This window comes from Lepidochelys kempii, chromosome 25, assembly GCF_965140265.1.
Source record: "Lepidochelys kempii isolate rLepKem1 chromosome 25, rLepKem1.hap2, whole genome shotgun sequence".
NCBI classification, from domain to species: domain Eukaryota; kingdom Metazoa; phylum Chordata; order Testudines; family Cheloniidae; genus Lepidochelys; species Lepidochelys kempii.
This window is the reverse complement of record NC_133280.1, coordinates 4,987,805-5,012,686: the sequence shown is the minus strand read 5'-3', so window position 1 is coordinate 5,012,686 and position 24,882 is coordinate 4,987,805. Positions and strand designations below refer to the sequence as shown.

At 58.3% G+C, this 24,882-nt stretch overlaps 1 protein-coding gene across 1 annotated transcript in view; it reads left to right on the top strand.

Moving 5' to 3' along the window:
• Window positions 1-20,690, top strand: part of LOC140903395 (unconventional myosin-Vb-like) — a 67,009-nt gene extending 46,319 nt beyond the window's left edge. The window contains exons 24-39 of the mRNA XM_073324680.1: window positions 441-656; window positions 1,508-1,601; window positions 2,949-3,097; window positions 3,799-3,915; window positions 4,789-5,028; window positions 5,136-5,248; window positions 5,726-5,897; window positions 6,292-6,385; window positions 7,515-7,664; window positions 11,745-11,896; window positions 14,539-14,628; window positions 16,177-16,327; window positions 17,043-17,313; window positions 18,479-18,653; window positions 19,245-19,325; window positions 19,680-20,690. Of these exons, the coding sequence (XP_073180781.1) occupies window positions 441-656; window positions 1,508-1,601; window positions 2,949-3,097; window positions 3,799-3,915; window positions 4,789-5,028; window positions 5,136-5,248; window positions 5,726-5,897; window positions 6,292-6,385; window positions 7,515-7,664; window positions 11,745-11,896; window positions 14,539-14,628; window positions 16,177-16,327; window positions 17,043-17,313; window positions 18,479-18,653; window positions 19,245-19,325; window positions 19,680-19,838 (2,424 nt within the window). The 3' untranslated portion in view covers window positions 19,839-20,690. The remainder of the gene's footprint in view (window positions 1-440; window positions 657-1,507; window positions 1,602-2,948; window positions 3,098-3,798; window positions 3,916-4,788; window positions 5,029-5,135; window positions 5,249-5,725; window positions 5,898-6,291; window positions 6,386-7,514; window positions 7,665-11,744; window positions 11,897-14,538; window positions 14,629-16,176; window positions 16,328-17,042; window positions 17,314-18,478; window positions 18,654-19,244; window positions 19,326-19,679) is intronic.
• The last annotated feature ends 4,192 nt before the right edge of the window (window positions 20,691-24,882 follow it).

Here is a 24,882-nt window from a genome sequence, read left to right as displayed (position 1 = left end):
GAGCCTGGTGGCCCAATGCCAAGGAGCAGGCAGGCCAGGCCCAAGGCAAGGGGAGGCCCAAGTACCAGCCCTGGCATATAGGCCAGGCTTTCCTGTAAAGCAGGAAACTGGGAGTCTGGACTCCTGGGTTCTGTTCTCAGCCCTGAAGTGGTGGGCCTTGGGAAAGTCATTCCTCCTCCCGTGCCTCAGTTTCCACAGCAGTGTCCTGGGGCTGACCCTGCTGGGCTTGGGGGAGGCACTGTGGATAGCACCTCACTTCCAGGGAGCTGTTCGGCTTTGCCGGGGATGATGGGGCAGTCCGGTGGGATGAGGCTGAGGCAGCTTCTCTGGATTTCCCCCTCCCAGTTCCCTGCTGTTTAATGCTCAGATAGGAATCACCCAGTTCCTCCCCTGGGACCCCCCAGGCCTGAAACGGCTCTCCACTGCCCCCCCCCCCACAGGCCAGGGAGAACCGGAGCCTCTCGGAGCAGCTGTCGGCACTGAGAGCCTCCCACAGCGAGCAGGTGGAGTGGCTGCACAGCGAGCTGCGGGGGCTGCGGGAGGACAAGGCACAGGAGACGCGTATCCGGGAGCTGCAGGAGCAGCTGCAGCGCATGGAGTCAGAGAAGAGCAACTCGGAAGGCAGGCTGGGCCAGGAGATGGAGGATCTGAAGCAGGTGTGGGGCGGCGGGGGACCCTCGACTTGCTGGCTAGCTGGCAGCCAGCAGTAACACTGGGGCCAGGGGGGGAGGGGAGGGTTAAACATCCCTTCCTTAGACCTGGTCCCAAGAGCAACAGTCCCCACCCCAGTGGTTAATGGGTGTGACTCAAATGCAGCACTGAGCATATGGGGCAGTTCCAATCGCTGGCAGCAGTAGTAGGCTGGTTCTCCTCTGGATCAGCCATGAGAGGGGGAGGGGATGCAAGCATGCTCCTTGCTAGTGTGTTGCAAAGGATCTGGTGACTAAATGAGCTTGTCTGTACATAGACTTGGCAGGAGTCGATTTTTATCGGTAAATGTCGACCACCATAAATCTCTGTACGCACAAACCGTCAAATACGTCCATCGATATTGGAAACTTAGACAGAAATGCTGCTTGACATTAACTGTCTGAAAGCAAACCTGGATTATTTTGTATATTTGACATAAGAAGTTGACTATCAGGTTTAAGTTGTAAAGCTTTAACTCTTGGTGTCTCCACCTTGTCTGATCCCCTCCCTGCCACCTAAATTCCTACAACTGAAAATTTGAATAAAAAATTTAAGCAAACACTTAAATCCTTGATGCTGCCTACCAAAAGTAAAACTGGCAATAAATCTCCCATGCAGGGGCCTGACTACTCTCCAGGCCCCCTGGCTGGCTGGCGGGGTAGAGGAAGGATGAGCCCTGCAGTCTGTGATGGCCCCGTGTGAAAGAGCCTGCCTGGCCTCTGACTCTCAGAGCAGGTCCTCTCGCCCCATAGCTCTGGACTGCTGTCAAGGTCTGCCCCCACCGCTCATCTCTCTCTCTCTCTCTCTCACCCGCCAGCACCTGACTGAGCTCGAAGCCATGAAATCCAATCTGAAGGAAGAGAAGGATGCTCTAAACCAGCGGATCATGGAGCAGTCGCAGGAGCTGGAAGGTAAACCCCGCACTGCCCCTCCAGTCCCCAGCCCCTTTCCTGCTGTGCTGGGTGCAATCAGCTGGGGGCTGAATTCTGTGGAAGCCCAGTGAGTGACTCAGCTGTGCTCACCCAGGCAGCCCTGCTCTGTCGGCAGGGTGATGCTGGTGACTTGTGACTGCTAGCTGGGTGCCGGCAAGCAGGTCAGACTGCTCTGTATCTGTACCGCCTCAAATGTTGGGGTTGGGGGACCCTGCTGCTCCTGGTCTGAGCTCCCCAGCCTGGAGCACGTGCCTGCAAGTCACTAGCTGCCGCATTGCTCCAATCCCCTGAGGAAGGTGGAGCCCCACAGCTAGGCACGAGTGTCTCGCCGGGAGGGTGACGAGCCCCTGGAACAAGCTACCAAGAGAAGTGGGGGAGTCTCCTTCACTTGATACCTTCAGACCCAAGATCCGCCACCTCCCTGGGGTGGGGCAGAAGCCTCTTTCGGTTATTGGGCTCAGCGCAGAGGTAGCTGGGTGGAATCGGAAATGTACCAGCCTGGGCTGTGCGGGAGGTCAGACCGGTGGATCGAATGGTCCCTTCTGGCTTTAACTCGCCAATCTGTGAATCCAAACTTCCCCGCTTTATGGAATGCGCAGCTCGGAGGCCAGACCCTGCGTCGGCTAGTCCCTCCCTACGCCATCAGCTCTTGTGTTCACATAAACCCATTGTGGGAGGTGTCCGTTTCATAGTGTGGGGCCGTGAGACCCTGTGGTCTGATTCCTGTATATCACAGGCTGCTGCATGTCCCACAGAGCTCTTCTGTGCTCCAGTGGGTGCCATGGCCAGGACAGCCTCCCTCCTGGTCCAAGCCCCAGCCTCTGTTCTGTACAAAGCGGAGCACCTTGTTGGTGCTTTCCGAATACCAATGAACTGGGCTGCAAAGGCAGCTCCTGGCCAAGATGAGACTGGCGCCCAAAACAAGGTGGGCTGGTTATTGAAACGGCTCCTGCCAGTCACTGCCCCAGCTCTGTGCCCAGCCTTATCCCGGGGGATCAAATACTGCCCTGGCGCCCAGCCAGCGGAGAGGTCCGTAGCGTGGCCTGAGCCTGCCCTGGAGGCTGCATCCATGGGGTCGTTGGCCATGCTGCTAAGTGCACGGCTCTCTCCTGCCAGGACTGCAAGCCGTTTTTCCAGGGGCAGTGCAGCATTGGCGATCGGCTGCCTAAGCCTGAAGGAGAACCAGCCCCTGTCGACGACGTTCCTCCCCAGGCTCCTACCCAGGGTGGTCGCTGGGCGGGGAACAGAGCCTGTCACGCTCCCTGGCCCAGGTCCAGGCCTGCAGGCAAACATTACCGTCTCTGCTCTCCTCCCCGCCCCCTGCAGACCAGCTGCGCCGGCGTGTGGCGGCAGAGAGCCAGGAGCTGTTGTGCCAGCTGGAGGGGGAGAGGGCTCGCTACCAGACCCTGGTGAAAGAGTGCGCCCGCCTGGAGCAGTGCTGCGAGAACCTGCAGGACGAGGTGGCCTTCCACAAGGTGAGCAGCGCGGGTGGGGCTGATACCCTGGCCCCAGGACACCCCAGGTATCCCAGGGAGCCAGGCAAGGGGTCACAGGCTGCAGCTAAATGGAGGAAAGCGCTTGCTGAAGGATTCTCGCACTGAGGCCAGATGGGCAGCACTGGGTGTAGGTGGGCAAGGAGCCTGGCAGCGGGTGCCTTGCTGGTCTAAGTGCTGTGTCCTTTCTCAGTCCCAGGGCTGGGGCATGGCTCCGCAAAGCACCCTGGTGGTGGCCCCAGGGTCACTCTGGGTTCAGAGCCTTGCCCTGCCGCTGAGAACAGATCCCCACTATCTGCGCGAAGCTGGCTGGGGCTTTCGAAACAGCGAGGAGCCCAAATCCCAGTGACTCCACGTGGTGTCTGGGTGCCAGACTCCTTCTGCTCTCTGGGGAAGTCTCAGCCCTAAGCTAATGTTACAGCTGCACCATCCACTTCTGCCCCGCTCCACTGGAGTTCGGGGGGGACATCTCTCCAGGTCCCATGGCGGGACTCCCAGTGGAGGACAGAGGCACCCACCCCGTGTCCATCACCGCTGGGCTAGGGCGCGGTAGCATGTGCCCACTCAAAGCTATTGATGTGTGGTCTGAGCTGTCTCCCCATGCTGACCCTGCTGCCGCCTGTAACACGGACTGGAGCTTGAGCCGCTGTCTAATGCACCCTTGTATCACCTTCCTGCTCCAGCGAACCCCCAGCCTCCGAAGGTCCCCTTCATCTGACAGCATCCTGGACTCTGAATGCAGCTACCCATCGTCTCTGTCGACGGCGCCGTCCCGGGACGATGCTGACCCACAGAGCGAGGTGACGCTTTCACATCAACAAACTGGCTTTGCTCCTGCCCTGACTCTGGTGGGAAGCTCAGCGTCTGGGCTCTGGAACGAGCCATGCTGTGCCCTGGAAGTCCGTCCTTCAGAACTGGCCAGCTGTTGGGGACCAGATGTTCCCTCTCTAGTCCTTGCCCCCTTGCATCCTGTCTAATCCCTGCTCTGGATCAGCCCAGCTTGGCTGCAAACTGGGCAGCCCAAGAGTCCAGTGCCTCACTCGCCCTTCAGTAAGAAGAGCGTCCCCGAGCATGCCCTCCAGCCCTTTGCCCCTTGGCGCTGGCAGCACCCAGCTGCCAGTCCCGTTGGCATCAAACTGCGGCTGGGAATAGTAGCAAGGCCCTTCTGACTGACCTGGGTGGGCTGCGCTGGTGATCTCATTGGTTCAGCCCAGTAAGTGCGTGCAAAGACATGGCTGTTGACTGGCACCTGTCACACAGGGCTCTGTGCGCTTCCTGTGTCGGAAACTCCCCTCTTTTGTGTGAGATCTCGTCAGCTGGGGAAGGTGCCCGAGCTCATAGCTTGGTGGCAGAGCCAGGAATAAACCCTGGCATCCACTCCCCTTGTGCTGCCTCCCAGTAGATGTGCAGCTGTGTGCAGCTGGGCTAACCAGGCTGACCTGTCCTGCCATCCCACGGTTGCCACCGGGTGGTCAGATGCCAGGCTTGCCCTTTCCGCTCACTCCTGGAGGGTGCCAGATGGGCTGTGGGTTGGGGCATTCGTGGTGAGTTAGTGCAGAGCTTGGGATCAGGTGCAGCCAGATGGCCCAGTCTGAGTGGGGTTTGGTGTCTGCGTACAGTCCCTGGCGTGTCGCACACTGAACGCATCTCCTCACCTCCTTCTTTCCCCACAGTCCCCGGACCAGGAGAGGGGCCGCTGGAGGCAGAGAGACGAGAGGAGGACCAGATCTGATAGCCCTCCCTCCTCGCTGAACGACGACGATGGCCAGGACCCCTACGAGAAGGCTTATCTCCTCCTCCTGGGTCAGCTCAACGTGGTCACCGAGGACCTGGCCAGGACCCGTGAGGAGCTGCGCAGGGCCAAGGCTCAGCTGGCTCATGAGAGGAAGCCATTTGAGATCTTCAAGCGCCAGGTGAGACTCCCACCCATGATGTCCCTTGCTGCAGCAATTTTGGGGGCGGGGGTGGGGGGGTCTGCTGCCTGAACGGCCAGGTTCAGTCTCCTCCTTCTCCCCAGCAGAACATTGCAGAGATCCTGGGGTTGAGCAAGAGCCCAGAGAAGATGTCCAAGGAAGACTCAATGATGGAGGAAGACTTGAAATATGCATATGATGCCGTCCGGGTTTCCAATAAGTGAGTCTGTTTACAGACCTGCTTCCCCTACTCGGTGGTCTCGGCCACGTCTGGGTTTTCCATACCACTGCAGTGGAAGGCTTAAAAAGCAACCCTGGGGGCATGCCCTCCAGTGGCGGATGGCCCTTGGGGAGCAGCAGGCTGTCTGAGGTTGCAGGGAAACCCTAGTGGTGGAGAGACGAGATGGGTTTGGGTGGCCAGAACCAGCTCGGAGCGCAGATGGTGGAGGCGCAAGATTCAGATCACTCTGTGGAGACTTCAAGAAATTCCAGAGTCAAGTCTTCTGGGTTCTATTCCAATCTCTGCCCTTGACTTGAGGAAGCCGCGTCAACCCCGCCTCGGTTTCCCTAGCTGTAAAATGGGGGGGAAACTTGCCTGTCTCACCCACAGAGGGGCATAGAGATTTGTGAGGCCTCACCAACCTCCTGCCTGGTGAGCCAGTCGCTGGCACCTCCGAGTTATCGCCCTTCCTTGCAGGCTACTCGAGGGCCAGCTGCAGGAGCAGCAGCTGCAGCATGAGCAGGAGCTGGAAGGTCTCCGCCTGGACATCTGCTCCCTGAAGCAGCAGAGCCTGATCCAGGACCTGCACCTGCACCAGGAGGAAGACGGGCTCCAGCACCAGATAGTCCAGCTGAAGAGAGAGAACCTGGTAAAGGGGGAGGGGGCTGGGGGGAGGATTGCATGGCTGAGCATGCACTTAAATGCTCGCTGAGCGGCCAGGCTGGGGCTTGTGCTGCCAGAGAAGGCTGGCTGCTGCTCAGCGTGCTGGGTAAACGCCCTGGTGGAGCACACCCCCTGCCTCCCCATGCTGGCTCTTCGAGGGCACATTGCATGCTCGGACTCGGGCTCCATGGAGGAGCCCATTAGATGGCAGTAGCTGGGGCAGCATTCTGGCCGGCTGCTTTCCATCTGCTGCAAGGCCTGCCCGAAGAGGTCTTGCTGCTGGCTGGGAGGGTGTATTGGAAAGTGAGGCCACCCCACCCTACCCCGAGCACCCAGTGATACCGGCGGTGCAGTCTATCCTTTCCCCTTGTGCCCTCCAGGATCTGGCTGGGCAGCTGGAGAGGCAGGAGAAGAGCATGCTCAAGCTTCGAAAGCAGCTGAAAATCTCCATGAAGCAAATCCAGGATCTCACAGGCAGGTGCCCCCTGTGACTGGACCAGCTGGGGGGTGAATGTCCTCTGTGGCCGGCCTAAAGGGGGGTTCTGGTCTCGACGGCCTCTCCCAGCCTGGATGCAGCAGCTTCAAGCAGAAATGCTTCAGCACCGCAGGAGCAGGGAGGGCTGGTGGGATGGGCCTGAGCTCTGCCCCAGGCCTGATAATGGCCCTGCCAAGCCCTGGGGCCCTGGTCCCCCAGTCCCTTCTCAATTAACCTGCCTCAATGAGGCCCACTATGCCAGCGAAGGCAGCAGGGCAGAGGTGACTATCTGCACACCATGAGCTCTGCTCATGCCAGTGTTTCTGCTTTTCCTTCGACGCCCCAGGGCAGGTAAGGGGGCGTCACTACCTGTCTGCATGAGAGCTGCTTTGCAGCCAGGAAGCGGAAATGAGCCTCTCACTAACAGATGACCTACCAAAGTGGCTTTTCTTAGCCGCTGTTCTGGGCTCGCCTCGTGTCTCGTGTTGTCTCCTAATGGTAAAGCTCCCACATGGCCCTTCTGTAAACCTCCATGCTTTAGGAAGGGCTGTGCTCCCCAAAAGCCCCCCGCTGAGCACAGCAGACCCCCAGCATAGCTGCCAACCCGAGAGCAGGGCTAGCAATGCCTGGTGAATTGCAGGGTCCGACTGCTGTGATGCAGTGTTCCCTTTGCTATTGGGGGGGGGGGCTAGAGCAGCAAGCACCCCCTCTTAGGTCTACCCCCAGAGCAGGGAGCAGTTTAATGGAGAGGGAGCAGGGGAAGGGAGGTGCCAGCTGGGTTTGTAGGCAGCTGATTAAAGCTGGTGGGTGCCATGGGATACTGGACATTCGCAGATTAACCCTTCACTTGCTCACCTCTTAATTAGTCAACAGCAGCTGTCCAGGGCTGCCTGGCAGCATCCATCTGGTTTGCTGTCAACCCATTTCCGTCCCTCCGGCTGGCCCGAGCAACCTCTAGTTCTGAATATCCCTCTGCCTGGGGCCCAGCTTTCCTGGCAGGAGTTCCCCAGGCAGGGTACGGGCAGAGGTGGGACCCCCAGTCCCTGCCCCCCTTGGGAGTCAGGTTACATGGCCCCAGATCCAAGCAGATGCTCTGACTCTAATGTTCTTGCTCCTTTCCCTGCGCAGCAAGCGGAGAGACCAAGTGGCTGGAGCAGAAGGTGAAGGTGGAAGAGATGGAGAGGCCCCTTGATGCCCCGCGTCCAGCTGGGGCATTCGAGGGCATGCTGGGGTGCAAAGCAGCGGATGAAGGGCGCCTCATCAGGACCATCATCACAGGTGGGGGACAAGCCCCATGGGTTGGGCTAAGGGTCTGTCTACACAGCAGTGCAAGTCCTGGCTCAAGCCAAACCCCCTTGTGTCCGCACAGATTAGGTTCACCATGGGCTCGAAGCTCAGGGCCCAGGACCCTGCAGAGCTGGAGGGGTCAGGATTCTCCTATCCCTAGTGACTTGCCTGTAACAGACAGACTCCCTCAGGGCCTGTCGGATGCTGAGCAGCATATGCCAAGACATCAATCACGTCACGGTTCCAGTCTCTCCCCTGGAACATAGCGTGCAGAACGGCTCATGGGAAGGCGCTCATGGAGCAGCAGGCTGGGACTGATGTGAGGAAAGAGGAAGTGTGGATTGCTTGGGGGGATGACAACTGGGGAGGGAGGTGCCCGAAGAGAATCCTCACTAGGAGAGCTAGAAAATGGCTCTGGAGCTGGGAAAACGGTGAGGTGCAAAATGGGGGGCAAACGTCCCCTTTCTGAGCCCCTCCGGGGGAAGGATCCCTGGGCAGGTGCTTTAGGGCATTGGGCTTCCCAGGCTGCTCCTGAGCTTCCATGTTGCGTGTGGCTGTCTAACCACAGACATCTCACGAGGAGCAGCTGGGAATGGGATGTTCCTGATGGCCAGAAACTTCACTAAGTTTCTCTGCTACTGCGCCCTCCATGGCAGCTCCCCTTTCCAACCAAACGCTCCTTTACCCGTTCACCCCGGCCTCTCGGGATGCTTGTTGCCCCCGGAAAAGCAGCCAGTTCTGGGGCAGAGCACATCAGTGCTCCACAGGGAGTGAAGAACACGGTATCCCTTTGAAACCTGCAGGGTAACGCAGTTACACTGGCAGAACACCGGGGGGTCCGGCTGGGACCGCAGGGGCGGATGTGCCGGTTCAGATCAAGCCGTGGGCTGTAGAATGGCAGTGTGTGAGCAGCGCTTGGCTTGCTGTCCTGTCGGGAAGGCAGATGAGGCTGAGTTTCCCCCTTTAATGAGGGCAGGGACCCTACATGGGAGCAGGCAGAGAAGGGGTGACTGAGTCGAATGGACAGCTCTGACCTTGAAAAGGGATGGGGGTTTTCTGCCTGCTAATTGGGTTCAGTTTATTTGGGGTGGATGGGGAAGTCTCCAGCCCTGCCCCGGTTAGTGCTGGGCCAGGCCAGGGGTGGCTTTGTGCTTATGAGCAATGACTGAGCTCTTATGAGAAGGTAACAGGTTTGTGTTTTTTTTCTTTTTTTAGTGAAAGGAAATGCAGTGGATCTAATTTACCTAGATTTCAGTAAGGCATTTGATATGGTGCCACATGGGGAATTAGCTAAATTGGAAAAGATGGGGATCAATATGAACATTGAAAGGTGGATAAGGAACTGGTTAAAGGGGAGACTACAATGGGTCATGCTGAAAGGTGAACTGTCAGGCTGGAGGGAGATTACCAGTGGAGTTCCTCAGGGATCAGTTTTGGGACCAATCTTATTTAATCTTTTTATTACTGACTTCAGCACAAAAAGTGGGAATGTGCTAATAAAGTTTGCGGATGACACAGCTGGAAGGTATTGCCATACAGAGAGGGACCAGGATATCCTACAGGAAGATCTGGATGACCTTGTAAACTGGACTAATAGTAATAGGATGAAATTTAATAGTGCAAGGGCACAGGAGGACTATGAGCCACCAATGTGATATGGCCGTGAAAAAAGCTAATGCGGTCTTGGGCTGCATCAGGCGAGGTATTTCCAGTAGAGATAAGGAGGTTTTAGTACCGTTATACAAGGCACTGGTGAGACCTCACCTGGAATACTGTGTGCAGTGCTGGTCTCCCATATTTGAGAAGGATGATTCCAAACTGGAACAGGTACAGAGAAGGGCTACTAGGATGATCCAAGGAATGGAAAACCTGTCTTATGAAAGACTCAAAGAGCTTGGCTTGTTTAGCCTAACCAAAAGAAGGCTGAGGGGAGAGACAATTGCTCTCTAAATATATTAGAGGTATAAATACCAGGGAGGGAGAGGAATTCTTTATTCTCAGTACCAATGTGGACACAAGAACAAATGGATATAACCTGGCCATCAGAAAGTTTAGACTTGAAATTAGACAAAGGTTTCTAACCATCAGAGGAGTGAAGTCCTGGAACAGCCTTCCAAGGGGCACAGTGGAGGCAAAAGGCCTATCTGGCTTCAAGACTAAGCTTGATAAATTTATGGAGGGGATGGTAGTATGGGATAACCTAATTTTGGTAATTAATTGATCTTTGACTATTAGCGGTAGATATGCCCAATGGCCTGTGATCATAGAATCATAGAATAACAGGGTTGGAAGGGACCTCAGGAGGTCATCTAGTTCAACCCCCTGCTCAAAGCAGGACCGATCCCCGACTAAATCATCCCAGCCAGGGCTTTGTCAAGCCTGACCTTAAAAACTTCTAGGGAAGGAGATTCCACCACCTCCCTAGGTAACGCATTCCAGTGTTTCACCGCCCTCCTAGTGAAAACGTTTTTCCTAATATCCAACCTAAATCTCCCACACTGCAACTTGAGACCATTACTCCTTGTTCTGTCATCTGCTACCACTGAAACTGATAGTTGAAAGCAGCTATCAAATCCCCCCTCATTCTTCTCTTCTGAAGACTAAACATCCCCAGTTCCCTCAGCCTCTCCTCATAAGTCATGGGTTCCAGTCCCCTAATCATTTTTGTTGCCCTCTGCTGGACTCTTTCCAATTTTTCCACATCCTTCTTGTAGCGTGGGGCCCAAAACTGGACACAGTACTCCAGATGAGGCCTCACCAATGTCGAATAGAGGGGAACGATCACGTCCCTCAATCTGCTGCCAATGCCCCTACTTATACATCCCAAGATGCCATTGGCCTTCTTGGCAACAAGGGCACACTGCTGACTCATATCCAGCTTCTCATCCACTGTCACCCCTAGGTCCTTTTCTGCAGAACTGCTGCCGAGCCATTCGGTCCCTAATCTGTAGCGGTGCATGGGATTCTTCCATCCTAAGTGCAGGACTCTGCACTTGTCCTTGTTGAACCTCATCAGATTTCTTTTGGCCCAATCCTCCAATTTGTCTAGGTCCCTCTGTATCCTGTCCCTACCCTCCAGCGTATCTACCTTTCCTCCCAGTTTAGTGTCATCTGCAAACTTGCTGAGGGTGCAATCCACACCATCCTCCAGATCATTTATGAAGATATTGAACAAAACCGGCCCCAGGACCGACCCCTGGGGCACTCCACTTGATACCGGCTGCCAATTAGACATGGAGCCATTGATCGCTACCCGTTGAGCCCAACAATCTAGCCAGCTTTCTATCCACCTTATCGTCCATTCATCCAGCCCATACTTCTTTAACTTGCTGGCAAGAATACTGTGGGAGACGGTGTCAAAAGCTTTGCTAAAGACAAGGAACAACACGTCCACTGCTTTCCCCTCATCCACAGAGCCAGTTATCTTGTCATAGAAGGCAATTAGATTAGTCAGGCATGACTTTCCCTTGGTGAATCCACGCTGACTGTTCCTGATCACTTTCCTCTCCTCTAAGTGTTCCAGAATTGATTCCTTGAGGAAGAGCAGAGGGGGCTGTGCCTGGAGAGGTGCTAGCGACAGGGTGGGGTGATGGTCCTGCTGCAGCTTGGGCCAGCCCCCCGAGGAGCATGGCCCGAGCTCAAGCTGCTTGGCTGTAATGAAAAGGGTGATTGAGGCTTGGGGTCCGGGCTCTGTCCGGAAGGTGCTGGGCCCAGTTTGGGGTCAGAGGACGTATTGCTGAAGTTAGTAGGAGCGTTGCTCCCTCAGGGGAGGGGAGGGGGCTTGAAATTGGGGCACTGAATGCAGGGCCTGCCTTTTCCCACCTGTTCATAGAATCCTAGACTGTCAGGGTTGGAGGGCCCTCAGGAGGTATCTCGTCCAGTCCCCTGCTCCGAGCAGGACTGGGCACGTAGTTGCATGCTATGACCCCTCTCCCTGTAGGCGTTGCCTCCGGTGGTGAGGACAGCAGCTCTGGTGGGGCAGGACCCAGCCTGTGGCTTGTGGCTCGGACCTCGGTCTCCTGGCTGCCGAGAGAACTGTACAGACTCCCCCGTCCCCTTCTCGCCCTGCAGATTTCAAGCCGCAGCACAGCCCCGGCGCCCTTCCCGGGCTGCCGGCCTACGTCCTGTTGATGTGCTTCCGGCACGCGGACTCCATCCCCGACGAGCACAGGGTCCGCTCGCTCTTCACTGCCGCCGTCAGCGGCATCAAGCGGGTGGTGAAGGTACGGCAGCGGGGGGCAGGCCGGGCGGGGGGGTCGTGGCCCCGCTGTAGTCAATGGCCAGCTTGCTGAGGGGCTGCCTTCAGACTCTGGCTCCCCACTGCTGGTGTGTGCCCCCCCTCCATTGTTCCATCTCGTGCCTGAGCTGCCCAGAAATGGCCCCTGCAGACCCTGGGCATGTCCTTGTATGACCTGGGGGAGGGGCTGGGGAGTTACTGGGGATCTGTGATGCCACCCTCATGAGGGTGCCTGCCGAGGATGGGGCCCTGCAGTTCCCGTTAGAGGCTGGGTCAGCATGGCTGCTCTGGGCCACTGCCTGGCTCTGAGGGGCAGGGAGCCTCGTCCTGCACCTACTTAAGCGCATGGGGTGGACTTGGGGAGAGCGTTGTTTGAGCGGTGGAGATGGGGAGGAGCAGGTCGGCTCCCTGGGGTCAGCCAGCGGGAGCCGGAGGCTGCTGGCTTTCTGCATCTGGCCAGAGGAGGCCTCAGTCACTGAGGGTGCCCCGCTGCTCCACTCCACTCCCTGGGTGTGGGGCTGCCAGCAGGGAGGGCTGGGTTGCTGCCTGCTCCCCCTCTGTTCCCCATGGGGAGGGAGAGGCCAGGAGGTCTCTGGGGGGGCAGGGGTTGGAGGAGATGCAGGGAGGGAGGTCTCGCTGCCCCAGCGGGGCATGAGGAGGCGGGAAGAGACCCCTAGCTCCCAGTGAGACCCCTTTTGGAGTGTCCGGCCCCGATGGCTGGGAGGGAAGAGCGGAAGCCAGCTCTCGCTGCAGTGTCGGTCCCCTGTGAGCCGGCCTGGCTCTGGGCCTGGGCCTGAAAGGAGAAGGGAGCAAACACTAATGCTGCCGTGATATTAATCCCTGTCTCTCGGGGGCTCATCTGCAGGCTGACAGCCCCCCAGCCGGGAGCGCTGGGCCCTGCAGAAAGCACAGGCTCTCGCTGGCCAGGCCATGCATCCTGCTGCCTCGCCCCTCCACCTGCAACTGTATTTGTCTCCAGCAGTAACTTTGGAGCTGGTCTGGGGCAGTGACTGCTCCTCCCCAGCACTGGCTGCAACAGGGCTCTTACTGCCTCTCAGCAGACACTGCTCTCTTCTCCTCTCCCCTGCCCCTCCTCAGTCTGCTTCCCTGGTCAGCAGCTACCCTGGGGCCCCACAGCACCGTGAGATGGAGGTCGCTGCTGCTGGCCCAGCTCTAGCCCCAAAGTCCCAGGCTGCTGTGCTAACTCAGTTGGGGGCAGGAGAACTACCCACAGGCCACAGGTTTGGTGGGAGAAGAATGGGCCCAGAGGAGCCAGTGACCGCTGTGAATGGAACCCAGGAGTCCGAGCCTTCCCTCGTGCCTGGCTGAGCAGCGAGGGCTCTGAATCGAAGCTGAACCAACCAGTTCAGCCCAGCTGGAGCCTGGCTAGAATTGTGACTTCGTCAGAGCTTCCTGTCGCTCGGGAAGCTACTTCCCAGCCGCTGCCCAGGCCCAGCGGTGCCAGATCTCTGGTTCGTCCTAGCCTGTCTGGACTCCTGTATCTGTCCAGCCCTTCTCCTGTTTGCCCATCGCCGTGTTCAGTCATGCACCGCAGTCCCTGTGTAGCACCATGCACCCTGATCAACTTGAGCTCTGAGCAGAACAGAGAAGCAAAAGCCGGGCACTGGGCCAGGACACCTGGGTTCTATCTCCGCTGTGCAAAAGCCGCCTGGTGACCTCGGGCAGGTCACTGCCCCTCTGGGCCTTAGTTTCCCCATCTGTAAAATGGCCTGAGTCAGGAAGTGCTTTCCAGCACCAATGCAGTTTCTCTGAGCTCATGAGCGTGAATCCCAAGAGTGCTTGGCCCGGCTGCCTCTCTCCGCAGCATCTCTGTCTGTGCTGGGTTAAGGAGGCCCCACCCCTGCTCTCCCTTTCCAGGAGGGAGCGGGGTCTCTGACAGGGGGCTCTGCCTCGGTCCCAGCTGAGCAGGCTGCTGGGGGCCAGCAAGGAGGAGAGGCCAGGGCCTGGCTGAGTTGAAGGGACCCTTTGCTTGTACAGCAGAGGAGCCATTAAGTACAGACCCAAGAATGGCTGTGGGCTCCCTCTGCTCAGCTGCCCCTTGGCTCCGTTGCTGTGGCCTGGCTAGAAGGGATTAAGGCATCCGCTCCCCCTGCCTCTTGTGGCCGCACTGAGCGTGCGCTCGGGGGCTCGTGGGGCTCAGATACCCGGGTGTAGGGCAGGCACTGCCAGAGCCCTGCACAGCTGAACCAGCGCTGCCGGAGGCCTCCAACCGTGTGCTCTGGGCATGGGACCGTAGCCACCGGCTGCGAACAACAAATCGGGGTGTCTCTGGAGCAGGCCCAGTGGTGACTGGGAGGAGCCCAGATGCTGGTTGGGCTGTCTGGGAGCAAGTGTCAATCCAGGCCTCCCGCGGCAGCCAGGGGCACAAAAGGAGGGGCTTGGCTGGGCTGAACACAGCTATTTGCATCTGCTGAGTAGCCTCTGGCCCTAGCACTGACTGGGGGTGGGGTGCAGACCCCCAACCAGCGGCTGGCTTTGCTGGCGTGCCCATGCCCGGGCAGCTGCCTGGCACACAGTCTCCTCGTGCTCCCTGGAGTTTGCAGAGTCTCCACAAACTCCTGGGCTGCTCACCCTGGCCTGATGCGTCGCTTTGTCTCCCGCTCGCAGAAGCACAGCGAGGACTTCGACGTGGTGGCACTCTGGCTCGCCAATACCTGCTGCCTCGTCAACTGCCTGAGACAGTACGGCAGGGACCAGGTGAGGGCACAGGGCCTGCCCCAGCACTGCATCTCTGGCCCGGGCTGGCCTCACCTCCCTCGGCAACCCCAGCGGCCCTGAACCCCCAGTTGGGGGGGGCTGCAGAACAGATCGCGGCCGGGAAGCAGCGGGCACAGGGATGGCACCCCACGGGGAGGGCGGCTTGCCTTTAGTAGGCTCCCCCCAGCTTATTCTGAGACCAAGGTGGTGCTGAGTCAGTCCTTGGCGCTGGCCTGGGCCAAAAGGCCTGTCTTGGCCCACTGTTTGCTCAGTGGTTGTTTGCTTCAGTTTCTCTCCCTTGGGGTCAGTCGCTCCAGCCCTCAGCCTCTGGCTGCCTCAGACCGGATCTGGCCGGGCCATGGTCTTGCTGTTCTGATGGGATGCCTCTGATTTACACCATCCTGCATGTACTGGCTCTTTGCCTGCCATGCTGTGTGGCAAATTGCACTTGTACTTATTGAATTTCATCTTGCTGATTTCACACGAGCTCGCCACAGAGCTGCCTGTAGGCAGGAAAAGTCAAACGGGGGAACAACCGGTGAGGCAGAGGTACCTGGGTCTAGTTCTGGGTGCCACGCTTCAGGGAAGATGTGGCTAAATGAGAGAGAGAGTGTCCAGAGGAGAGCAACAAGTATGAGAAAAGAGCTGAAAACTGGGCATATTTAGTCTTGAAGGATTTGGGGGATGGGAACCTGATCATTAGCCTTCAAATATGTTAAGGGCTGTTACAAAGAGGACAGTGATCAATTCTCTATGTCCTCCCTTCAGTGGACAAGGAGCAATGGGCTCAATTTGCAGCAAGGGAGATCTAGGTTAGATACTAGGAAAATCTTTCTAACTCTCAGGGTAGCGACGCTCTGGAACGGGCTCTCCAGGGCGGGTGTGGGATCCCTGTCACTGGAGGTTTTTAACAGGCTGGACAAACGCCTGTCAGCAATGGCCTGGGTTTGCTTGGTCCTGCCTCAGCACGGGGGGCTGGAGTCTGACCTCTCGAGGTCCCCTCCAGCCTGACATGCCTACGATTATATGATGAACCGCAACCCAGACCCTCTGGTCTCAAACTGGGCAGCGGCTGATGGTGTGTCAGGGGTGTCTCTTCTTACCAGCAAATCTTGCCCCAGAAGGCTGAGGAGAACCCAGCCAGATCCCCTCCATGGAAGCCCCTGAGCCCAGCATCCTCCGGGGATGCTCTGAGCACTAGACTGAATAGGATGCGTGGGCGGCCTTGGGGCCAGTCCCACCTGTACCATGGGGATACCAGGTACTGCTGGGTTCTTTACTCCGCCTGCCTCGGGGAGGGGGGCAGGGGAGCTCATGGCAGTGGGGACGGAGTTGATCTTTAGTCACTGACCTGTCAGGCGCTCCAAGATCCGTGGGTGAGAAGGACTCTGGAGGGGAGACGCGAACAGTTATCACTCGTCAGGGTACTATGGATTCTGGGGTGGGTCCCTAGGCATGGCTATCCCACAGCTCTCTCGAACCCAGGGAGGGGCTCTGCCATGCTCCAGCACCTCTCAGTCCTAGAGCCTGGCCATTTGCTCTCTGCAGAGCTACCGGCTGGGCAACACCCCCAAGCAGAACCAGCACTGCCTGAGGAATTTGGACCTTGCCAGCCACTGCCAGAGCCTGGGTGACCTGGCCATCCAGCTCCACCAGCAGCTGATCTGCGTGGCACAGAAAAAACTGAAGCCCATGATTGGTAGGTACCGGCTGGGGCCATGCTGCGTGGCTGGGCCTCCCGGGAGCGCTTTAGGGATGGGCGCGAGCTGCACTCGAGGGGTGAGGGCAGTGGAGAGCTGGCTCCTGGCTTGGCGCTTGAGGCAGGGATGCCATGGCTAGGCCTGGGAAGACCTGGAGTCTTGAGAGCAAGTGGCCCCTGTCCCCCTCAATACAAGGACCTCATTACCTGCCAAGTGACCCTCTGGGGATTGAGGGTGGCTGGGGAAGTGACCGGCCACTTAGCTCCCTGTGTGTGTGTGGGGGGATCCATGGCATGGGCTGGACAGGGCGGGGGGGTCCCTGTTCTGCCACCCCCGTGAGCCGCCTGGCCGAGCGACGGCAGCCTGGGAGTGTGGCACGCAGGGCTAGTCTGGGTCCATGCCGAATGGCAGCGAGGGAGGGAGCAGGCTGCCCTGGCAGGAGGGGCAGGTGACTCCAGGTGGCAGGAGCCTGCCTGGAGGTGCAGCCCCATAAGCACAGTGCCTGCCCGCAGCAGCGGGTGAGCAGTGCTCTCTGAGTGGTGGCTGTGGGGTGGGTCACAGGGCATGTGCAGGGTGCTGCCCAGAGATGCCCAGGACGTACCTAGCCCCCGGGGGGCACTGAGAGCCGAGCCGGCCGCAGCAGGACAGGGGGGCCCTTTGCTCCCTGTGGGAAGGGGACTGGGATTTCAGCCTCTCTCCCCTCCATCCCGCTAGTCGCCGCCATGCTGGAGAGCGAGACCATCCAGGGCTTGTCGTCGGCCAGGCCCCCCGGTTACCGCAAGCAGCCGGCGGCTCCCGCCTACACGCTGGACTCGCTCCTCCAGCAGCTCAGCTCCTTCCACGAGGCGCTGGGGAGGCACCAGCTGGAGCCCGTGGTCGTGGGCCAGGCCTTCCGGCAGCTCTTCTTCACGGTCAGTGGCGTGGCCCTCAACTACCTGCTCCTGAGGAGGGATGCCTGTTCCTGGAGTCAAGGCGTCCAGCTCAGGTCAGTCCGTCCCCTCCCACCTCCAACAGGGCTCGGATGCTCCCCTGCCCGGCTGGCCGGCCTTAGCCTGGGGAAGGGAGACCCCAGGCTGGGCCAAGAACCCCACCTGCCGCCTCCTGGACACACTCTCCACCCGGGCTACAGCCGCTGTTGGGGGCTTCGTGCCTCCTAACCTGGGCTCGGCAGGCGCGGCCCTGGCACGTCCTCCAGAGCATGGGACTGGGAGCCGGACCCTCCCGAGCTCTGGCTGGGTTCCTCACGGGCATAGGGCTAATCCCACCTGGCCAGGGTGTTGGTTTAGCCAGGTAGCGTCTATAGAGGGGGAGGAAAAACTAGACTTGCTAGGCTCGTATGGTGCCATCAGGCCCAGCTACTGTCCAGCTCTGCCCCCATGGCTGGCGGGGCACCTCAGTCTGACTGCATGTAGCCTCCTGACACCACAGCAGCAGCAGTAATCCCCCCCCTCCGACCCCCAGGGGAATTGAGTCCCAGGAAGGCTTGCTCTGCTAGAGACCTCAAGCAGGACTTGAATCCAGGTCACCAGAGTCCCTGGCTAGTGTCCTACCTACTGGGACATCTTTCCTCCCGCCTAGCTGGCTGGGAGTGGGGCTGCTCAGCTCTTCGTGGCCCTACGCTGCTATTGGCAGTTCTGCTGGGTCGAGCCAAGCTGTGCCTGGCGTAGGGGCATCCTGGCTGGCCGTGGGCCCATGAGCGTCGGGGGGGCTGCGTCCCGGCTGACTAGTCTGGGGCGGGGAAGAACTGGGCCCAGCCGAGTGGAAGGGAAGACCATGCTTTAAACTGGGGCCACCCGCTCCGCTGCGTGGGTAACAGGGAGCCTTGTCCTGGGCAGGATGGGGCTTGAACCTTGGACATGTGACTCTGAAAGCATCAGTCCCTGGGCTGAGCGAAGGAAGACACGAGCTGTCGCAGCGTCAATCCCCTGGTCCTGGCACTAGAGGGGGGACTGAGCTGTTCTGGATGCGTGGGCTACGTTTGTATTCGTAGTGCTCCTGAGCTCTGTGGCCGCAAAGAGCCACCCCGCTATGCGTGGACTGATGCCCAGGCTCCCCCATGCCAGCCTCTCTGCAGCTGGGGAGGCCTCCCCCAGGCAGCTGCTCCTAAGGGGCTGGGCTTATGGCTGGAGCTCGGTGTGGCTCTGTTCCAGGTACAACGTGAGCCAGCTGGAGGAGTGGCTGCGGGCCAAGGGCCTCCAGCAGAGCGGCGCCGTGGAGGTCCTGCAGCCCCTCATCCAGGCCGCCCAGCTGCTGCAGGTGAAGAAGACGACAGAGGAAGATGCCGATGCCATCTGCGACCTGTGCACGGCACTGTCCACTCCACAGGTAACCGGCTGCTCCAGGAGCTGGGTGGAGGGGAGGGCTAATAGGACACGGGCCTGGGCTCTGCCACCCTGGAAGGGATCAAAGCTCCCTAAAGGAGGGAGTGGTGATCGGGGTGGGGGGGGCATTTGAGTAACTCAGGCTTGAGGGGATCCCCCATCCCACGAAGGCAAAGCGCTCGGGCTGCAAAGCAACTGACTCTGGGAGCTGGCACCAGGATGTGGCCCCTGATTCAGCCCTGAGGGCTCCCAGCTAGTGCCTGGGGCCCCTCGCTCTGTAACTGCCCCGAGTTCTGCCAGCCAGGACCATGCTTGGGGGTCCCTTCTCTGCTCCCCTAGGACTCTGTGTCCTGCAGGCCCTGGCATGGGGACCAGACGGGCCCTGTGGTCTTTGCTCGGGACTTGCTACCTTGGTGGGCTTGGAAGGGGCCTGGAGCAGAGAGCAAAGGGCCCCAGGCCCAGCTGGGTTGGCTTGAGGCCCCTGGGCAGGGCTGGAAGGGCCCCTGGGCAGACTGAATTCCCAGCCTGGCTCTAGTTCTTGCTCCACACAAGGCGCAGCGTCCAGTCCTGTCACCTCTGCGCTCCCTCCTTGCAGATCATGAGGATCCTGCGGGCCTACACCCCCGCGGCTGGGCTCGAGGAGCGTGTCCGCCCCAGCTTCCTAAGCAGCGTAGAGGTGAGTGAGCCCATCCCCCCCCCCCCCCGCCCCCGACTCGGTTGCCTGGGTGGGCCTCTGTCCTCCTTTCGGCTGCAGGGCAGGGGAAGCTTTATCCTTTGTGGCATCCCCAAGCTGCTGGCAGACAGCCGGGCGGAGCTGCTTTAGCCTGGGGCTGAGAACAGAGGATAGCAGGGTTGGAAGGGACCTTAGGAGGTCACCTAGTCCAGCCCCCTGCTCCAAGCAGGACCATGGCTGGGTGCTTGAGCCAGCCCTGGCTGTCAGGAGGGGTGGGGGGCTGGACTGGGGTGGGGGGGGGGTGTACACACACGCGCAAGACTTGCTGGAGACTGGATTGATTGTCTCCCTGCACAGAACCGACTGGCGGACCGAACTCCAGCCGGCCCCTGCCAGCTGCTGGTAGACACAGCTCACCTGTTCCCCGTGCACCTGCCCTTCTCCTACTCTCCCGTGCAGCTGGATGAGATCCGCGTCCCTGACAGCATTAACCTGACGTTCCTGACCCGGGTCTGAGTGATGCCATGGTGATGCTCCTGGGGCAGACGCGGTCACACCACCCTGCATGCAGCAGCCCGGGCTGTGGGGTACTGGCTGCCGTGTCCTAGGGTGGTAGAAATGCCCTTTTCCTTGCAATGGAGCCAGCGGCTCAGGCTGAAATCTTGGGGTGCGGGCATGAGGCTGCTGCTCCAAAGGGCTCCAGAAACAGCCCCTTTTAAAAATTCAAAACTCCTGCAGGCATTTCCTCTGAAACGTCGGCATGCCCGGCGCATCCCTCCCCCCTCCGAGCCAGAGGGCTTCTAGCAACACCCTCGTGCACAGCATTTCCCGAGGGCCTAAAGGGGCCTCCCTCACACGCCAAGGTCTGCACACCAGAGCCGAGCGGGGCAACGCGGGCGTCCGTGCTGTGGGCTGCGTGATCACTGACTTGGACCCAACTCCCCTGGAACTGCAGTTCTCCCAGGTCGGGGTTGGGGGGTGAGACGGGGGGGCGGATGGTTTACAGCACTTCGGGCGGCATCTGAGCATTTGGGAGCAAATTTAAAAGCATGTCTTGAGTGGGGCTGGCTGGGCAGGGAATCCCCATTGCTGCTGAGTGGGGAAGCAACAGCCAGGTTAGGGGGCTTGTCCCCTGCCTTGCTGAAGGGGGCTGCTCTTGGCCCAATACCCACCAGGCATCCATGGGTGTCTCTGGGGAATGCTCTTCCTTCCCCCTCAGCTGCTAGGGCATGGGGGAGAGAAGCCAGGCCTGGGGGCTGCCTGCCCAGCAGCTAGGGGTGGTAGGTGAGCTTTCTTCATACAACCGGTGTTCAGTGAAATGCTTTTTAAAAAATTGTGTGAAGTGAATAAAAATCTCTTTAATAATAAGCTGGAGGCTGGTCTCCCTCTGCTTCCCCCTGGCCCCTCCCAAGTCGCCAATCTCCATGCCAGGGTGTTGGGAGAGGGGCCGGTGTTAGGGGTGAGGCTGGGCAGCTTCCCAGGGAGGGACCGCCTCCCAGGCTGGGGTGTGATTTTTGAGACTCAGCAGGGGCGAGGAGGGTTTAAGTGCTGCAGATACAAGTCACAGGTTGCCTCCAGCAGGCCACAGGCTGTGCCCTTTACACTGGCCACCTTGATCCTGGGTGTTCACAGGTCCTTGGACAAAAATCCTGCTGGAGTTTAGCCCGTGTATCCAACCCACAGGCCAGAGAATGTTTTCCCCACTTCTGAGGGGAGAAAACTGGGGCAGTGGATGTGTCCATGGTAGAGCTGGTCTGGGAACCCAGGTATCCTGGGCTGCCATAGGGGCCTACACGCTCCATCCCCAGTGAGCACCTGGGCCTTCCTTTCTCTGCTTCTGCCTGAAAAGTCCTGGGGAGGTGGGGCAGAAAACGCAGGCTCCCCAGTCCCTGTGTTAGCACATGGCATGCGGGTCTATCTAGTCCCTTCCCCCCTTGCAGGGGATGCTGCTATTCAGAGATGCGGGGTGTGTGTGTGTGTGTAATTGCCATTTGTGCAGAGTAAACTCCCAGCAGGGGCTGAGCGGGGGCAGCACGGCTCCCAGCGTTCCAACAAGAGGAGCGTTACTTAGCAGCCCTGGATCCTGGCCTGGATTTATCAACAGCCTCGGTTTGCCTGATGTGAATCCCAGTGGTAATCCCAGACTGGCTGGGTCTGGGAGTGACGCGGCGGGGGGGTCTCAAGCTGCGGGGGTGGGGCAGGGTCAGAACTTCTACCTCAAAGCAGTTCCTGCCCCTGCCCAGCTCCAGACAATGACACCTGGCCTCTCCTCTAAAGGAGTCTGGCTGGAGACTTGCTAGGGGAGAGTGTGACAAAGTGGGACTGTTCTTAATGTTTCCTCTGAATAGTGTGGGGGTGCCTCAGTTTCCCCTATGCAGTTCTTAAGTATCTAGGGGGTGGGGTAAGGGTGTATGATCACTGCACAGCCCTAGAGGACAGGTGTGTGCAGGAGTCTGGACACAGAATGGCTGACACCCTGTTTCCTGGCAACTGATGGGTGTGAAGGTGATTTTAATCAAGAAAGTTTCAGTTCCTAACAGCCAGAAATTTTCTGTTGTGAATGGATCCACTGATTTTCCTGTTGAAAGATCCAGTGTGGATAGCTTTGAGAAGGTCTCAGATGAAGTGAAAGCTGTTAAGAAAGTTACAGTCCTATAACCAAGTGGCTGTGTTTAGCCAGCTTGTTGGGGAGAAGACCCAATCCCAGTTTGACCCCCTGGGGTTTTGGGGGTGGCCAAAGGGCACGGGCCGCATAAACCTTTCCACATGTGGCCTGTGAGTGCTATCGACCACCCCGACCTAAGGGAGGGCGTGAAACTGGAAGGGCCTGGTGTGACTCCTACCAAGGAAAGGGAGAGATGCTGGGGCATCCATGGGAACGTTGGCGGCTTCAAACTTCCCCACGTCACTGGCTAAAGTGACCCCGCTCAGTTTGATCTCGAAGGGGGGAGAGATGTGACAAAGTGGGACGGTTCAGAGGAAACATTAAGAATAGTGTGGGGGTGCCTCAGTTTCCCCTATGTAGTTCTTAAGTATCTAGGGGGTGGGGATAAGGGTGTATGATCGTTGCAGAGCCCTAGAGGGCAGGTGTGTGCAGGAGTCCAGACACAGAGAATGGCCAACACCCTGTTTCCTGGCAACTGATGGCCTGGGCCCTTCCCCCTGCAAGGTGAGAGCTAAAGGGTTAGAGAACAAAGGAATCAGGTGACCTCCTGGCCCGGGTAAGGGACAAAGGCCAGGGGAGGAGGGACTGGAGGGAGTTTCAGTTTGGGGCTGGCTGGGGACATGGAATGAAGTGCAGACAGGGTTGTCTGGCTCACTGCCCCCCAAAATGGACCCAGCTGAGGGGTCTGGTTCTCTGCACCTACAAGCTCTGTGTTAGACCATGTGCCTGTCGTCTAATAAACCTTCTGTTTTACTGGCTGGCTGAGAGTCCTGTCTGACTGCAGAGTTGGGGTGCAGGACACTCTGGCTTCCCCAGGACCCCGCCTGGGCAGACTCGTTGTGGGAAGTGCACGGAGGGACAGAGGATGCTGAATGCTCCGAGGTCGGACCCAGGAAGGTGGAAGCCGTGTGAGCTGTGTCCTGCAGACAGGCTGCTCACAGAAAGGAGACTTCCCCAGAGTCCTGACCGGCTTCATGGGGAGCAGTTCTAGAGCATCACCCGGGGACTTCGTGACAGAGGGATACTCTTACCCCTGTACTTCAGCTTGGTAGAGTCCCCTGATTGGGGAGAGTCCAGGGCTTATGGGTCTGGGGTGTGTGCTGTGCCCTCCTGGGGCTGATGTGATGGCCACCCAAGGAGTTTGGGCTGGTGCTTTTCCCTGATGGGAACATCTGGGCAGAGACTTTAAACGTTCATAAGAACAGCCATACTGGATCAGACCAATGGTCTATCCAGCCCAGTGCCCCAGAGGGAATGAACAGAACATGGAATCGTCAAGTGATCCATTCCCTGCTGCCCCTTCCAGTTTCTGGCAAACAGAGGCTAGGGACACCATCCCTGCCCATCCTGGCTAATAGCCATTGATGGACCTGTCCTCCATGAACTCATCTAGGTTTTTTAACCCTGTCATAATTTTGGCCTTTACAACATCCTCTGGCAAGGAGTTCCACAGGTTGTGCGTTGTGTGAAGAAACACTTCCTTTCGTTTCTTTTAAACCTGCTGCCTAACTTTCATTTGGTGGCCCCTAGTTCCTGTGTTATGAGGAGAAAATTAACACTTTCTCCACATAAATCATGATTTTCATAGACTCCTATTGTATCCCCCCTTAGTCCTCCCTTTTCCAAGCAGGTAAGTCCTAGTCTTATTAATCTCTCTTCATATGGCTGCTGTTCCATACCCCTAATCATTTTTGTTGCCATTTTCTGAACCTTTTCCAATTCCAATACATCTTTTTTGAGATGGGGTGACCACATCTGCACGCAGTATTCAAGCTGTGGACGTACCATGGATTTATATAGAGGCAACATGATATTTTGTCTTCTGTCCCTTTCCTAATAATTACCAACATTCTGTTTGCTTTTTGGACGGCAGCTGCACATTGTGGATCGTTCTCTGAACGCATCCACTCAATCACTGAAAGGTCTTGTTCTCGAGTGGGAACAGCTAATTTAGACCCCATCATTTCATATGTATAAATGGTCAGACTGGGTTCCTCATTCAATCCCTTGTCTGAAGGGGTAAAGTTAAGCCTGAGTCGCTACGGCTTGAGAGCTAAGAGGCAAACTCTGTTGCTGGGCTGGGTAACTCCACTCCTCTGGGGCTTGGGCACACAATGGGCGCACATATGTCACGGAGTCCCTGGGCGATGCTCTGGAACTGCTCCCTATGAAGCCAGTCAGGACTCTGGGGCAGTTGCCCCTCTGTGAGCAGCCTGTCTTCAGCTCACACAGCTTCCACTTTCCTGGGTCTGACCTCGGAGCATTCAGCATCCTCTGCCCCTCCGTGCACTTCCCAGAGCGAGTCCACTCATGTGGGGCTCCTGGGGAAGCCAGAGGGTCCTGCCCCCCAACTCTGCAGTCAGATGGGACTCTCAGCCAGCCAGTAAAACAGAAGGTTTATTGGACGACAGGCACACGGTCTAAAACAGAGCTTGCAGGTGCAGAGAACAGGACCCCTCAGCTGGGTCCATTTTGGGGGGGCAGTGAGCCAGACAATCCCGTCTGCCCTTCACTCCATGTCCCTAGCCGGCTCCAAACTGAAACTCTCTCCAGCCCCTCCTCCGGGCTTTGTCCCTTTCCCCGGGCCAGAAGGTCACCTGGTTCCTTTGTTCTCCAACACTTTAGCTCTCACTTTGCAGGGGGGAAGGGCCCAGGCCATCAGTTGCCAGGAAACAGGGTGTCGGCCATTCTCTGTGTCCAGACCCCTGCACACACCTGCCCTCTAGGGCTCTGCAATGATCACACACCCTTATCCCACCACCTAGATACTTAAGAACTGCCTAGGGGAAACTGAGGCACCCCCACACTATTCAGAGGAAACATTAAGAACAGGCCCACTTCATCACGACATACCATGGTACTCAGCGGGTTACAGTTTGGGAGGCAGACACAGCG